Consider the following 16,014-nt stretch of genomic DNA (forward strand, 5'->3'; position numbering starts at 1 on the left):
GATTTTTTAAGCCTAAATGCAATCAGCGGAAATAAAAAGCCTTAGTCAAAACGTACACCACAATCGCATGACTTCAAGGTAGCTACCACAACAAGGCTGTAAAGCCGTGTTTGGAATGATGACACTATGTAGTGTCATTAAGCTACTTTTTAGCAACCTATTGCTGTCTTAAGACACATAAAGGTTTCAAAATTCCTGAGTGGGGTATTTACCAACATATTTTATATTGTAGAACAAAACGTAAAAGTCCCTTCAGCTTATGTTAACTATAGACCTTATATCAGGCATCTAACCAAAAACCCATTAAAAAAAACCCACTGACTTCGAGAAGGGAAGGGAACCAGGAGTACTAAAATGCTAACTAATTTCTGGGCTTTAGGACTCCTTCTTGGGGCACTCTATCAGCTAATGCCTTGACATCGGCTAGTCTTCCTGGGGTCCAACACATAAATCACATGTGGTTTAAAGGTCCAGTGTTAAGAATTTAGGGGGATATATTGGCAGAAATGAAATACAAAATAATAAGTATGTTTTCTTTATTTGTGTATAATCACCTGAAAATAAGAGTTGTTGTGTTTTAGTTAACTCAAAATGAGCTGTTGATATTAACAAAGAGAGCAGGTCTTCGTCTATGGAGATCACCTTGTTGCACCACCATGTTTCTATGGTAGCCCAGAACATACAAACCGAACACTGGCTCTGGATAGGACCATTCACGTTTTCCCATCAACCATCATAGTTCTTGACCCCTCTGTGTCGAGAGAGGGAAAAACAGTTTCTTAGATGTGACAGTGCTTTATTTTAGTGTTTTTCCTGGTTTGAATCACCAGGTCTGTGTGCTCTAGAGAGAAGGGGATCTCTGCGGATAATATGGCTCCTGCTAAACTGACCAATGCTCACCAACATTTTGGAGACGGGAGATAGGTGACACAGATGATGAGGTGGAAGCCTGATTGCAGAAATTGTCAAATATTTTTGGCTTTTGTCCGTACTTATATTTTTAGTATGGATACTAGACGCTGTTTTATCAATGAGACCCCAGGTCCAACGTATACAGACAGCCATGAAGATTATGGGAGTCCGTCAACAATCCCAGTCTTCAAGATATTTTTTAACAAACCATTATCAGACAGGCACAAAAAATCATCTCAGATCCAACTCATGCTCTTCAACCTGAATATCAGCTCCTCCCCTCAGGCAGATGATACAGAGTGTTATTGTAATATGTGTGCATTTTTTATTATGATGAAGCTGGGTGTGTATCTATTGTTTTTATTGTTGTTTTTACTGTTTTTAACTGCAGACACTGTGAAGTCCAAGGCAGATTTCCTTCTGGGACGATATAGGTCTATCTTATCCTGTCCTTTTGGAGAGGAAATGACCTCTGTAGATATTTCAGCTCCTGTTAAAAACCTCCTGAGCAATGAACACTGAGGGAATTATTATAACTTTATATAATAATAATTATTAGAACCAGGAGAAGTTTCAGCTGGTTGTAATCTGCAGTCCTCACTGCAAGATGCCACTAAATCTTCCTAAAATCTTATACACTGGACTCTGAACAAACAAATATGTAGCCTACATTATAGACATCCAAACATTACATACAAAAAACCTTTGATTTGTAAGTGGCCAAGATCATTTAACTTGCTTACTCAGTAGGTTTAAGTTTAGTTTGGTGTCAGCATTATGACACAGGAATAGAAATGAGTAGAAAAATGCACACGTAATAACAGACTTTTAAAAAAACGACAATGAAGTTGCACTCATTTTTCTGAAGACACCTCAGGCTGCTCATCTTCTGTTTTCACAACTTTCTTCAAAGAAACATTTGGAGGTGTTGTTATTTACAAGTTATTATGCAATGGTTTTACTTGTCCGGCCCACACAAATTTTAGGCACCCCTGAACTTAAGCAGAAATAAACACTGACTTGTAAATGATCTTCAGACATATTTATTTAAATAAAGATTTAAAGAAAGCATATAACAATAGCAAATACAGAATCCAGTCAATAATTTAAGCCGTAATAGGCAACTTGACACAACCATTTTGTTTTGCCTCAGTAACATTCTGTTTAGTGATTTATAATAAACAGTTTTATTAAGAAGGATATGTACAACCAAACAAGTCTGTTAAAAAAAAACGAGCAAGAGAGAAAAAGTGAAATGACAGCTTTATATTGAACCAAACAGAGCTTTGTTTGAAATAACAACTGAAGCAAAGCTACAGAGACGTGTTTTAGACGGCCTGTTGTTTCCAACAACCCACACGTGGCTGCTACCAGCGTGGGGTCTTTAAAACCATGTGGAGATCACGAGCAGTCTGCCACTCCCTGAAATGTCCAGCCGTCACCTTTTCAGTGGCTCCTCGTCTAATGCTACAAATAAAAGGTGAGGCGCCCTCTCGGAGAGCCATCCCTCCCTCCCTCCCTGCCTCCCTCCCTGTCTCTCTGTGAGGCAGGAGCCCCGCTCACGCCTGCCCCTGCTCACACTGTTGCTAGGCAACACGCAAAATTCCAGTGTTCTGTACATCCAGAGAACTCCGGGCTTCTCGGTGCAGACCTACAAATCATCAAGTCCTCCATTAGCTGAGCTGTCAACAGCCGCTAATGCCAGAAGACTCAAGTGAATACAAGAACAACATCAACAGCTACAAAAAAATTAGAAACACCAAAGACGGCCACAAGCAAGTAGAAACATCCAGAAAAAAAATCTATTTAAGAAATGGAAAATGTCAAGAATACTTTTTTTTTAGGGAAGTTGAAAAATAAAAATATTTTTTAAAGCATAAAAAGGAAGAAAAATCTTTCTCCAAACAGGTCCAGCCTGTTCATGTGATTCAATTCAACCTTTCCCACCAATCACAGATCATCTCAGGGACATTTAGTGTTAATGCAGCTATCCAGGCTGGAAATGTCAGCAGGTGCATTTTGGATAACTGTTAAAGGGACACTTCACCCCAAAATCAATAATACATATTTTTCCTCTTACCTGTAGTGCTATTTATCAGTCTAGATTGTTTTGGTGTGAGTTGCACAGTGTTGGAGATATCAGCTGTAGAGATGTCTGCGTTCTCTCCAATACAATGGAACTAGATGGCACTTAGCTTGCGGTGCTCAAAGTGCCAAAAAATACATGTGAAAAACTCAGCAGCAAGTCTTTGTCCAGAAATCATGACCTTGTTGTGAGCAGTTTTCTTTCTACCAAACTACACTTACCAACCGTATCACTGAGCAGACATTGCTAGCTTCCGGAGATTAGCTGATAATCAACCGTTAAGGCTAGCTCACCTAGCACTACTGAGCTAGCTAATGTTTGATTAATGTTTACATCTCGCGCTGTCACAAATACAAGCCTCTCATTCATGAGTAGATGCCCACTTCCTTCTGTGCAGTGATACGGTTGTTGGGTGTAGTTCGGTAAAAAGAAAATAGTTCCTACATGAAACTGGTCACAATAAGGTCTTTGGATTAACTGGGTCATGAATTCTGGAAGGAGACATTGCTGTTGAATTTTTCAAACGCATTTTTTGCCACTTTGAGCACAATATATTCAAGAGAAGGCAGACATCTCTACAGCCGATTTCTCCAACACTCAGCAACTCACACCAAAACAATCAAGACTGATAAATAGGACTACATGTAGGAGAAAAAAATGTATTTTAGATTGAGGAGTGAACTCTCCCTTTAACAATAATCAGCCTAACAAAGCACCGTGGAGCTTGTTTAAAGGCCCATATTTGCAGTCCACAAAGTTAAAAGCTGCGGACTATTTTATATATCCATGAGGCAGAGGATTAAAAAAAACAAAGACTTCTTCTGACTCATTTTGGTATAAAAACAGTTTTGCAAAGAAATCTTTTATGTTTTTATCTTTTAAAGACCAAGAAAAAAATGCTGGATGAAACGCTGGTATCTATTAAACAGCTCTTAAAGTATCAGGGAACAGTGAGATGATGCATCATTAATGTAACATCACTAAAATCAAGCCTTAGGATTAATAACACTGAAAAATTAAAGACTGCTGTGGTACTGGTTGATGAAAGGAGATCTGACAAAAACATGCTCAGCTGGTCTTTACATGGCCCAGGATTGTGTGTTTGTTTTTGTCCCAGTGTGTCCACCCCTTGACTGTTTGGTGGCTCATGTGAGTGCTGAGTCACACTGCGTTCCTTCAGATGTGCTCTTGGTTCGTCCTTCGACTGTCTTTGCAAATGAACACTCTGCTTTGCCAAATCCCTCCCTTCTCTACCCCTTTTTTCCTCCACTGTCAGCTTTAATTTCTAAACGAAATACCGTGAGGGGTCAACGGGGGAGTAATTTCTGCTGTTTTAAATTCCCCAAGCCGCATTTCTGTAGGTACCACTTCCTGTCACTGTCAGATTTTACATTTCATCTCGTCACTCAGCCCATAGCGTGACCTTAAAGAGACATTCAGATAAAGAGATGGATGGGAAAGGGCACCGCTATCAGAATTTCAAATGAGGGTAATGCAGTCAAATGCAGCGTTTACAACCACTTGGAGAAGAGGAGGTATGACCTTATTTAAGCTCTGACAGCAACCTTTATGTGATGAATCTAACAGGTTTTAAAGTGCCTGTTATAATCTCTCTTTGTACATATTTAATACATCAGAAATATTTTCAACATCAAACATTTCACTCTGTCTCTGCACTGTGTGCTGGTGATATGTCATGATCAAAACTTCAGTGTCAGAGTTGAATATAGAGAGTGGAGCACATTTTTTTTGAAGTGGCTGACAGGAAGTTTGGGGATGATGCTGCAAAGGAGAAAGACGCTTTGTAGAGATCAGTGCTCTCTTTCCCTTGCTGGAACCACCTGTGTGTCCTTGCTTTGCATGAGCTCAGCAGTATTCACATGATGGAGCAGCTCTTGGACTTGTCCTTGCTAAAGGTGGAGGAGAGGAGCTCTGTCCTGCTGGGCAGGTGTAGGAGTCTCTTGGAGAGGCGGCGGACAGGGCTGGGTTTATTGGCAGCCTGGAGTTTGTTCATGCAGGCCAGCGCCGCAGTACGGAAAACACTGTGGATGCTTTTCTCGGATGTGAAGGCTGAGCACTCCAGATAAGCCTCTGCTCCGAGCTGCTTGGCCAAGGACGAACCCTGCGATGTGAAGGAAAAATATATACATTGAGCTCAGGTAGATTAAAGGAATACTTAAACCACAAAATGATAATTAATACATCAAGCACTCATCCTGTGTTATGTATTGCCTCCACAGTGAACAAAGAATCCAAAAAACAGAAAATTCCTAATGAATTTAAGTCACTGGGGTCCGTGTTTACAAGAGCAGAACTGTTTCCAAACTCCCACACAACTCGTGCAGTATAATCCAAGTCTCATTTATCCAGTTGTGTGCTGTGTACTTCCCAAATGCATGCATTTTTGCCAAAAGCTTACTAGCAGAGGTGAAAGCATGCACCTTCCCAGGCACACTACTGGTCTGTGTGTGAGACTCTTTATGTTGCTGTAATGTGCTGGTGGGGTGGAGTTAAGACTGGTGAGGTCAACAGGCTCAACAAGCTTGTTGTTGCTTGTTGTTGTTGTTGTCTGTGGTGGGACTGGACCTGGACAGTCTGGAGACAGTGGCTGAGAGGAGGGTGAAGGACAAAATCTGTGCAATCCTGGACAATCCTTCTCACCCCCTGCATCACGAGCTGTGGCTGATGGGCGGCTCATTCAGCCAGCAGATTATCCCACCCCGGTGCAGAACTGAACGATTCAGATGTTCTTTTGTGCCCACCGCCATCAGACTGTACAACTGCGGTTTGGCTTAAGCTACATCCAGCTCTGAACGGACTTATCTTGCATCCGTCCAATATGACACTTTATCTGCCACCTGTCACTTTATTTCATTCAACTCTTTGTCTGCCATTTTTTAGTCACTTTATTCATCTGATGTAGCAATTTTATTTCATCTTTTATTTATCTATTATCTTAATTTTTACTTTTTATTTTTTCTCTTTAATCTTATTCTATTTAATGTCCTTTGATTTTGTCTTATGCTGCTGTGATACTTGAATTTCCCCCCTGGAGGATCAATAAAATATATCTTATCTTATCTTATCTTATCTTATTACACAAGTTGTATGAGAGTTTGTGAATGGATGATTTCATCATTTAATCAATCAAGAATTTTCTCAGTTTTCATATTCTCTGTTCACTGTAGAGGTATGTGAGAAAAACAGTTTTCTTCACAAATTTAACGTTTATTTTAACACAGGATGAATAATTTATATTAAGTAGTATTCGTTTAAGTATTCCTTAAAAACAAAAAGGGGATTTCTGTGACTGTCCAGTCTAGACAGGAGACAGAAACCTAAATAGATACACAGAGGAAGAAAGAGAAGTCATGGAACAAACCTGTTCATAAGAGATGGGAGTCTGTTTCTGATTGGACAGCTCCATGCGCGTGCATACGTCTGTGCGCAGGTCTGTCTTGCAACCTATTAGTAGGATCCGTGTGCTGGGACAGAAGTCCTGAATCTCTGCTTTCCACTGCGAGGGGAAGAGAAACAGGTTTCACTTAAGAGTCTTTTAGTAAATGATACAACAATGGATGTGTAAGGAGAGAGGGATAAAGTGTTGGAGGCGGGGCCATGTTCATTCCTGTGAAAGTTTTTCAGTGGTGCAAGAAGCCGAAAAAGTTCAACTTCCCAGATGTAAAATTACCTGAATCTTCCGTATTGTTGGGCCCATGGAGCAGGCGCACTAGAGACTTTTGCTGGCTACTTCCGATTAGCGCTCTGCTAACTTGACTGGGGATAAAATGATTTAATCATGTGGCTCTTGTAGACTTTCAAAAAGGTTATGGGACCGAATAGATCAAATTCTGACAGTGAAAGGAGTCTTTTTGTGGGGGTTTTGACACTCAGAAATATGTAGCTACTGGTTAACAGATGTTTCTTTCACAATGTAAGTCTATGGGAAAAATATTTTTTGGCCCCGTGTCATCATGTGACGGACCCAGAAGTTGTAATTCCACAGTTGGCAACTAAGCTGCTCAAAAAAATGAGGGAACATTTAAATCGCATATCAGGTCTTGATGAATGAAGTATTCAAGTTGAAAATCTTAACCTTACCTTCTTCAGTGCACTGTCTACTATGTCTGGTCGGCTGATGTCGAAGCATAAGAGCACTGCATCTGAGTCGCTGTAGCAGAGGGGTCTGACGTTGTCGTAGTACGGAGAACCTAAAGAGACACAGATAAAACATGACAACACAATTTTATTAATGTGATCTAGGAGGGTGGGCACAGCTCAAAACATAATTAAAAATGAAAACCTTTAATGAAGTTTTTCCCCTCGTCAGCAGAAACAGAGACTAAAAATCTCTTTCTATGGTCTGAATCCAGCTGACACCATTATAATGTTCTATCACAGTCGTCCTCCTCACTTTCACACCGCACAAACACAGTCACATACACGCCTGCCAAACTGATAAGAGAGCAAATCATTTCACCAGGCTTGATGCCTCCCACTGAGAGAAATCTTTCCAGTAAACTATAACTCTGAGTCACGGTCAGTGCAACTCTGCACCAATCACAGCTTTCCATTATTAGTCAGTAACAAACTTAATTTAAAAGACTTTGCTTTGAATACAAAAAAACGTATGTTGTTAAATTAATGGTTGAAGGCTTATTACAAGATGAAGGAGAGTAAATTATACGTACATCACGTATGTACAAGGCTAACAAAAACCAGCTGATGGAGATCCAAGTAGGATTGAAACGCTGTCCCGATTAAACATTTACAGATAATGAATGAATATAGGAAAATTGTACAAGGATGGATCTAAGACAGATCTATTTTACATATATTTATTGTTAATGTATATTTTATATTTATTGTTCTTGACCAAGCAGCAACCTTAGGGGCTGAAAAATGAAGCCAACAAGGAAGTGCCAAAATCTGCAGTTCCTCAAATGGCCACTTGAGGCTGGCTCATGAAGTGAGTCAATCCCCATACGCCCCCATGTTTGAACGCCCAACTTTGAATGTGTTTACAGCCTGTTACAAAAAAAAACATTTTAGTGTCTCTGGAGCTACCTTTCCCATTGGTGAATTTTTATATAACTCACCCGTTACATATTAACAAGGCTTGAAGTTCTACAAAATTAAGGGTGTGGATGCTTTCACTGACAGGCTGTCTGCGTCACCTTGTGCTCCCAGTCAGATCTGCTCCTCACTCCTCCACAACTCCAACCTCTTATTCAAATATGGTCACTTCTGACTCCAAAACTTCAAGATGCTGACGACCAAAATGCTGAACTCAAGGCTTCAAAACCGGAGTCCACAAACCAATGGGTGACGTCACAATGGCTACGTCCATTACTTTAAACAATCTATGTTCTTGACTTGTTTTTTCTTTATTGTGAGACTTATGCACCAAATATCTGAGGCAAATTCCTTGTATGTGAAAACCAGAAAATGCACCTTATTGAAGGTGAATAGATAGCGGAGGCGCGCAAAGTCACAGCAGCTCTTGGCCCTTTTATTAAAGACTGTTCCCACCCTGGTCACAAACTTTTCTTTCTCCTGCCCTCTGATAGGAGATACAGGAGCTTAAAGTCACGCAAAAATATTAAATAATCAGTGCAATCCACTATTTATTTTACATGTGTAACAGCTTGATATAGCCTTTTTTTTTACACTGTTTATTTCCAATGTCATCTGTTTTTTTACTTTCTTGTTTCAATGACTTGTTGGCACCTGATCAAATGTAGCACTCCTAATCTTGTTGTATACTCTGTACAATAACAATAAAGGCTTTCTATTCTATCTGTTCTATTCTATTAACCAGCAGTGACTTTACTTTCCAACAAATCCCTTCTGAGCCACGAATAAACCGATCCTCAAAATGATATAATCGGCTGCACTATTCATCGCCTCACTCTGACAGTCTACCCTGATTGTTGTCTCATATATACGACACCTCAGTTATGAGAATGTGAGTTATGGTGTGAAGGAAACACACGTTTCCATAAACAGCGCGGCTATATGTGGAACCTTTCCTTTACCTCGCAGGAAGGCTCCTGTGCTAAAAACGGTCTGACAGGATGTCCGCTCTCTATTGTCTTCCCTCTGCCACCTAATCACTCCCCACACACCAGCGCTGAGATTTAATTTCCTACTCCTGTCCTCAGGGGCCAAATGTGCACCAGAAGCTTTTCCTTGCAAATAAAAGAGGATATAATTATATCAGGAATAGATACTTCTAATAAGCTTCTACCGGAACTAACCAACAATCACGTTGCCTGGATGAATTCTCTCCAGAGGCATTAATTAAATGTTTTTATAACAATATATTAAAGCACTGACATTCAAAAAGAGCTTCTGCTTTACTCAGTTTATCAGAATATTTGACTGGCCTACTTACACAACTACAACCTATCAATAACTTTTTTTTTTAGAGGGAATCAAAGCGCCCATCACATAACTATCCAGGGTGATGTAAGGCTTGAGAAAGAGGAGGCAGAGAGATCTAAAGAGGACACAACTTCTAGCACCTACCACCTCCCACACATTAGCAGCCCCCTGCCTGGACACAGAAACACACACACACCAAACACACACAACCCTTTCTGTTGAGCAAACAGTTGATACAATTATGAAACTTCCCTCTCTACTCTCAAAGAAAGAAAGAAAGCGAATGGAAAGATCTGGTCTCAAAAGACAAGACTGTGTGTGTCTCGACAAAAGATGCAAGGTGAACTGGAAAAATACTCTGAGGTTTTTTTTTTATTGCCAGAGTGCATGTGGTGCACATGGAGCTGTGGTGACGTGTCCTCTCACATGTTTTGCATGTGAAAGATCATTTCATATCAGAGTCAGATGCCTGGAGCAATACTCTTAGAGTGGAAACGGAAATTCAATTATTCAATTAGCAGATCACCATGAAATTAACAGACTATTTTTATACTGTGTTTTCTTTTATCAAGCAAAAATACCAAACATTCTTTAGTTTCTGATTTTAAATTGTAAGAATTTGCCATTTTTCTTGATCTTTTGCGATTGTAAACTGAATATCTTTCCATTTTGGACCAATGACTGTATATAAAGATGGATAAAGATAGACGACATGACAGCTCCACAGATGTATTAAGAGAACAGGATACAGCGTAGGAGGAAGGGCCCTATTCATTCCTATAAAAGCTACTCAGTGGAGCAAAGCCAAAAAAGCTTAATTTCCATGGCATGACATGACCCGGAGCTTCTGCATCATTTGGCCCACAGAGCAAGTGAACTAGAGACTTAAGACGGCTAAACAGCTAAATTCAGGTTTAGCCCTCTGCTCACCTGAATGGAAATGAAAACGATTTAATAGTGCGGCTCTCCTGGACTTCAGAAATGTTATCGGACCAAATGGATCAAATCCTGATAGTGAAACATGTCATTTCGAGGGGTAATGGGCGTCTCTTTCACAACGTATGTGTATGGTATAAAGTCTTTTTGGGCCCAATGGCATCATGTGAAGGACCTCAGAGTTGTAATTCCACCTTTGGCCACTATGAAATTTGGCTTCAAAGCTCAGTGCTGTTGCCCAGGGCCTGGACAGCCCCCACAAAAGTGAAGCCAAAACATCTCCGTCACCCCCTGGTGGCTGGCTGCAGTATAGGTCATAAAACCAACACTCTCAATGTTAGCAGATGGGACATGAGCCAAACTAAAAACTCAAAGTACAGGTCAAATAAATTTTTCCCAAAGGTGGTTTCTGTTGTTTTAGGTGGTTCTTATCAAACTGAATTATGTTCACGTCTTTGTTTTCTTGTGTCAATCAGTTTGCTCACAATCAACGGCACTGCTCGCCATTTGGTTGGGCAGGTATATCGGTGGGAACATGATACCGCCACACCACATCACAGTCACCACTGAGCAGACTGTGGCCCCAAAAGCGCAAGATGGCAGCGCCCATATCCAGGATATTTTAGCTTGAAGTGGTGACGTTTTTTACATCTTCATATACAGTCTATTTTTTGGGACTGTTGGTCAGAAAGATGTGAAGATGTCAACTTTTCGATATTTTCTTTAAAAATTAGCAGATGAATCAATAATAAAATACTTAAGTTACAGTCCTAAATGTTATAGATAAAGATAATAAACTATGGTAAAGACTGGCAGGAACTGTGTTTGTGTGTGTTGCAAAAGTAAATAGGTCTTATGCAATGTTTCCTCTGGAAAGGGTGACTGTCCAGAAAGTTTTTACTCCGTGGGAGATAAATACACAATCCTACATCAGTTCAGCGCTGGTTTCAGTTACATAACACCTTCTTTTTTTTTAGGCAGCTCACACCATAAGGCAGTGGGGAGGTCATGCATAGCTTTTCACTCAGTATCCCTCACTTGTGCCTTCTGTTCACAGCGACTGTACGCCGCTCACACACACGCACAGTTGCACACATAGTAAGACAGGACGCACACACATACGTGCACACTTCCACCCCCTGCATGGACGAGGCATCCCCCTCTCCCCTGTGAAACAACCCCTCTGCAGGCCAACTGGCACTGCTCGACTTCCTCTGAAAACAATGCCCCGGCCAATGCTGTTATGAAATGAATCTATACTGGAGTGGATCTCTCATCGATCCTATTTACATATGTTCTCTATATGTTTAAGGTCATTATGTCAGTGGGACACATATGGTTCTCTGAACTGCATGTAGGGCTGCAACTAAGGTTATGGCAAAGTGTTTTCTTGACCCATTGATTAATCTTTTTGTTTATGAAATGTCAGAAAATTGTGAAAAAATACCAATTATCATTTCATTTAAGGTGGCGTCTTCAAATTCCTTCATCTATACACAGTCCAGAACTCAATGAAAGTCAATTTACAAAGATAAAAAAAAGAGAAAATCAGTAAATCCTCACATTAGAGATGGTAGAACCAAGAAATCCTTGACACATGCTTGAAAAATGACTCAAATGATTGTTGCTATTTCTTTTTATAGTCAGTAGACAACATTTACATAACGCTTCTGACCTCTGAGCTCTATGTGGAAAAAGTGACGTTAAAAATCATAAAAAAAAGTCATACATTCCAGAAGCTCAAGAAAGTTGGCTTCAGAACTTAACAAACACATTTGATAACAAAGTTATAAAAGCAAAAGTAGGTAAATAATGTGGGACACATGAGTTACCTGCATCATAAATTTAGCAACTGTTTCTGACAACTGAATCATTTTTTGATGTACTTTTCAAGCAGAAATGCTGTGAGACAATTTTCTGGTTTCAGCAATAGACTTTGAAAAAAAGGTGGACATAGCTACTGTAACGTCACCCAGGGGTTTGTGGACAGCATTTTGGCCGTAACAATCTTGGGTTTTTTGGAGTCAGAAGTGGCCATATTTGGACAAGAGGGTGGAGCTGTGGAAGAGCAAAGAGTGGATCTGACTCACAGACTGCAGCGACGCCTTGCAGACAGCCTGTAACTGAAAGCGGCCCCACCCTTATTTGATGCATTGTGGCCACAATGAAATGTAAATCCGTAATGTAAATTACGGATTTACTTTACATCTAATGGGTAAATTAGCTATAGAGGCCCAAACTGATTTTTGTACCAGGCTGTAAACATTTATTGCTGCTGTAAAATTAGACATTTTAACATGGGAGTCTATGTGGATTGACTCGCTTCCAGAGCCAGCCCCAAGTGGCCATTAGAGGAACTGCAGTTTCTCACACTTGGCGTTGGCTTCATTTTTCAGCCCTGGAGGTTGCCGCTCTGTTCCAGCTTTTTAACGTGAGGCTCTATTGCCTTTTGACTGTTGGTTGAACAAAACAAGACATTTGAAAATGTCACTGTGACCTCTGGGAAACTGGCGATAGACATTTTTCACAATTTTTTAAACATTTTACAGGTTGTTCACATTTTTTCATTGATTAATCAAGAAAATAAAATGCAGATTCATCAATAATGTAAATACCCTACTTGTTGCTTACAGCCATCATACATACAGCTCAAAGAACCACTAGTGACACTCCGCCTCTTGGTTTTTGAATCCAAGCTGTCTGAAATGTTTGTGACAGTTTGAACTCGCTGTTATGAAATTGTTCTGGCAGTATGTGAGGTGGGTTCCTCTTTTATTCTGTTTGTTTGTTTTTAATGCTAAACTGTGAATTTTGGGCCCCACTTGCCCAAACAGCCTTGTGACTCAGGTCTATTGTTCGCTGCCTGCACCAATCCACCAAGGAAGATCTCTCAACAGATTTAACACGAGTGAAAAGCTGCTTAACGGCATCAAAACAGGATCGGCAGATAGTGACGTCTGGGTAAACAGCAACAACACTTTGTAAAACAATGACTGAGCTGGAGCTTCATTTACAGTAACAGTAACCTGAATCCAGGCGGACTGTGATGTTGCTGGGAGGGTAAACAAGTCCCACAAATCAGCCCATGAATACAGTTACTGGAACTGAGCTCTTGACTCAACAAACAAGAAAAGCTTGGGGAGAATTTTAAATTGGCAGTGAGTCAACGTTGGAGCTGAGAGAAGATCACAACCTTGTTATTTACTAGTTTTATTAAATTGTGGTGATAATGAAAATCAGAGCATAAACCTCACCTGATGTGTCCCAGAGGCTGAGCTCAACACGCTGGTCTTCAAGCTCCAGACAGGCCGTGTAGTTCTCAAACACAGTGGGGACATAAGTCTGCAAATGGACAATTAAAGAGCGGGTTCAGGAGCATCGATCACAAATTCATTAGCATTTATTCACGTGAAGATGTCAAAGTCGAATATATCATCATGTTGAGCAGGGAATCTTAATGTTTTCCAGGCCAATGACCCCTTAGATGAAAGAGAAACGGAGCTGGAACCCCCTGCTGTATATGTTGTTTAAAATTGAGTTGCATATTAAACTGGACTAACTGCACTCCCTGAAGAAAGATAATCATACTGTTGGAAAAATGAAAGAGTGATTCCAGAGAGAAGCAGACAGAGGGGTCTACAGTCTGTGTTTGAAGGATATATCCAGGATGTCAAACTGACTCAGCAGCAACAACAGGTTAAAAAGACAAAGATAGTTAGAAGCTAAAGCCGAACTATAGGCTACAGATCACAGTGTCAAAGTGAACCACCACATCACTGCTGATCGGCACACAAGACAATGAATATAAAGGGAAACTGCTGATATTGAACCAGCTGTGTGGCATCACAGTGCGTGCAGATGAACTGGTTCCTGTACAGCAGGGTCGGCCTTTGTTTCACTGTTATAATCATTAGATTATAGAGAAGAAACGTATATCTTTTTCCAACCTCTCCAGGTAACGAGTATCATTAATACACGACGTGCCCCAGGCACAACATTTAGCACCAAATCCACAAAACCGGCCTGAAAATGAAGGAAATCTGAATCAATGGAGCACAGCTGTGTTGTTGTCGGACCCTGGTCTAAGCCGGCCTGATGCTACAGTATGATTAGTCAGTCTGCATCCGGGGGTGGGACTTAGTGAAGGGTGAATTGGTCAATATGTTTCAGTAGTACCTAACTGCTAGCTCACTAGTTTGCCTCTGTGTTAAGGACAGGTGCCGCACAGTGATTTAGCATTAGCTAGCTAACATGATTGCATAAAGATTCATGCAATAGTTAGCCTATCATCAATGTTATGAACTAAATTAAATGTTTTTTTAATCTTGGCTTGTAATAAGTTGGATTCATGTTGATATTTTTAGCCATATTTGAATATTTGGGAGAAAAAAATCAAACAATAATTTGGCAGCCCCCCCTGCAGTACCTATGACGACCCCTAGGGGTTGCGGGCACCCTGTTGAAGACCCAGGATTTAGAGTGTAAAATGTCAAAACAAGAATTAATGTCCATCAAATGTTGAATAAAACACAAATCTCCATATTTGTAAAACACTACTGTGTTTAATCGACTAACAATCATTTGGGAAAATTTGCAGTGACTAACATTCCTTTAAAATCAATTTACAAGGTCAGCAGTGTTCAAACATTAACCTGCAGTATATCAGTGATCTTACACCATCACTAGACCTGTCTAAACTACTGAGCTAAACCTGTGAAGATATAGCCCACAGTCAGATATCCTTCACCACATGTGTGTCAATCCAGCAGCACTACCAGCTCTGTGACACCATGGGAGTTTTGTAACTATAATAAGATAAGAAAAGAAAAGGTTGGCCTTTATTGATCCCCAGAGGGGAAATGTGGTAGTTGCAGCAGTGCAAGGACAGAAATAAGTAGGCTACAAATCCACAGAGGATGTAAAAACAAATAATAAGAGGTTTATAAGAAAGAACAAAAGTAGAAAAATGGGAACAATACAAGAGCAATAAATGAAGATAAAATTATGATGATGTAAAGTGACAGTGGTGAGACTGATAATAATAATAATAATAATAATAATAATAATAATAGACCTTCAGTGATGAATAAGATTACTATATATTTACTGTATACAGTGCTGAACATTTCTTAAAGGGATCTTATATTACAGTCAAGTAAAACTCTTGTCTAGTCTTGTGGTCCTTGAGGATATTTAAGTAGCCTGATATTTATTCTTCTTCAGGGGGAAATTCATTGCACAAACCTGTACTTTTAAATCATCCATTTCCATTATCAGAATACATAAGAAAAATAACTGTTGCCCTTATTATAACAGATATGTCGTACCTCGGGGTAGCAGTCTTTGGCCAGGACCTGTAACATCGCAGTTTTACCGCATTGGACGTCTCCGACCAGCACGAGTTTACACCTCGCTACAAACGGCTGTGTGAGTCTCCTTTCCTTCATGGTGACGGTGGATCAGACTGTTAGACAGAAACACGAGGGGGAATAATAACGATAAAGTTTTGTAAATCCTCTCAGTGACTGTGTTGCTGTGTTCTCCCTGCTCCTCTTCCTCAGACAGTCAGTGAGTGAGTGAAGCACAGCAGCAGCGGTCAGTGAGGGAATCACTGCGGAACTTTATATTGTCGCGCCAACCAATGAGCGCTGCGCAGTGCGCGAGCCGGAGGAAGAGGAGGAGGAGGAGGAGGG

The 16,014-nt window shown here is 40.4% G+C and overlaps 1 protein-coding gene across 1 annotated transcript; it reads right to left on the reverse strand.

Annotated features, from left to right (window-relative positions):
* Positions 1 to 1,939: 1,939 nt before the first annotated feature.
* On the reverse strand, positions 1,940 to 15,904 carry LOC117257826 (rho-related GTP-binding protein Rho6-like). The gene is made up of 5 exons (XM_033628160.2): positions 15,649 to 15,904; positions 13,576 to 13,663; positions 7,100 to 7,209; positions 6,381 to 6,515; positions 1,940 to 5,120 (listed from the first exon to the last, which is right to left on the reverse strand). Exons 1-5 carry the CDS (start codon positions 15,766 to 15,768, stop codon positions 4,875 to 4,877), a joined length of 699 nt encoding a protein of 232 aa, XP_033484051.1. The 5' UTR covers positions 15,769 to 15,904; the 3' UTR covers positions 1,940 to 4,874.
* Between the last annotated feature and the right edge of the window lie 110 nt (positions 15,905 to 16,014).

The sequence above is a fragment of the Epinephelus lanceolatus genome, chromosome 8 (assembly GCF_041903045.1).
Source record: "Epinephelus lanceolatus isolate andai-2023 chromosome 8, ASM4190304v1, whole genome shotgun sequence".
Taxonomy (NCBI): domain Eukaryota; kingdom Metazoa; phylum Chordata; class Actinopteri; order Perciformes; family Serranidae; genus Epinephelus; species Epinephelus lanceolatus.

Excerpts from the sequence above, each read along its gene's own strand:
- LOC117257826 (XM_033628160.2), bottom strand. The coding sequence starts at position 15,768 with ATGAAGGAAAGGAGACTCACACAGCCGTTTGTAGCGAGGTGTAAACTC. Across the intron at positions 13,664-15,648 it reads CCAAAGACTGCTACCCCGAG|ACTTATGTCCCCACTGTGTT; the intron begins GTACGACATATC and ends GTCCATTTGCAG. Across the intron at positions 7,210-13,575 it reads CAGCCTCTGGGACACATCAG|GTTCTCCGTACTACGACAAC; the intron begins GTGAGGTTTATG and ends GTGTCTCTTTAG.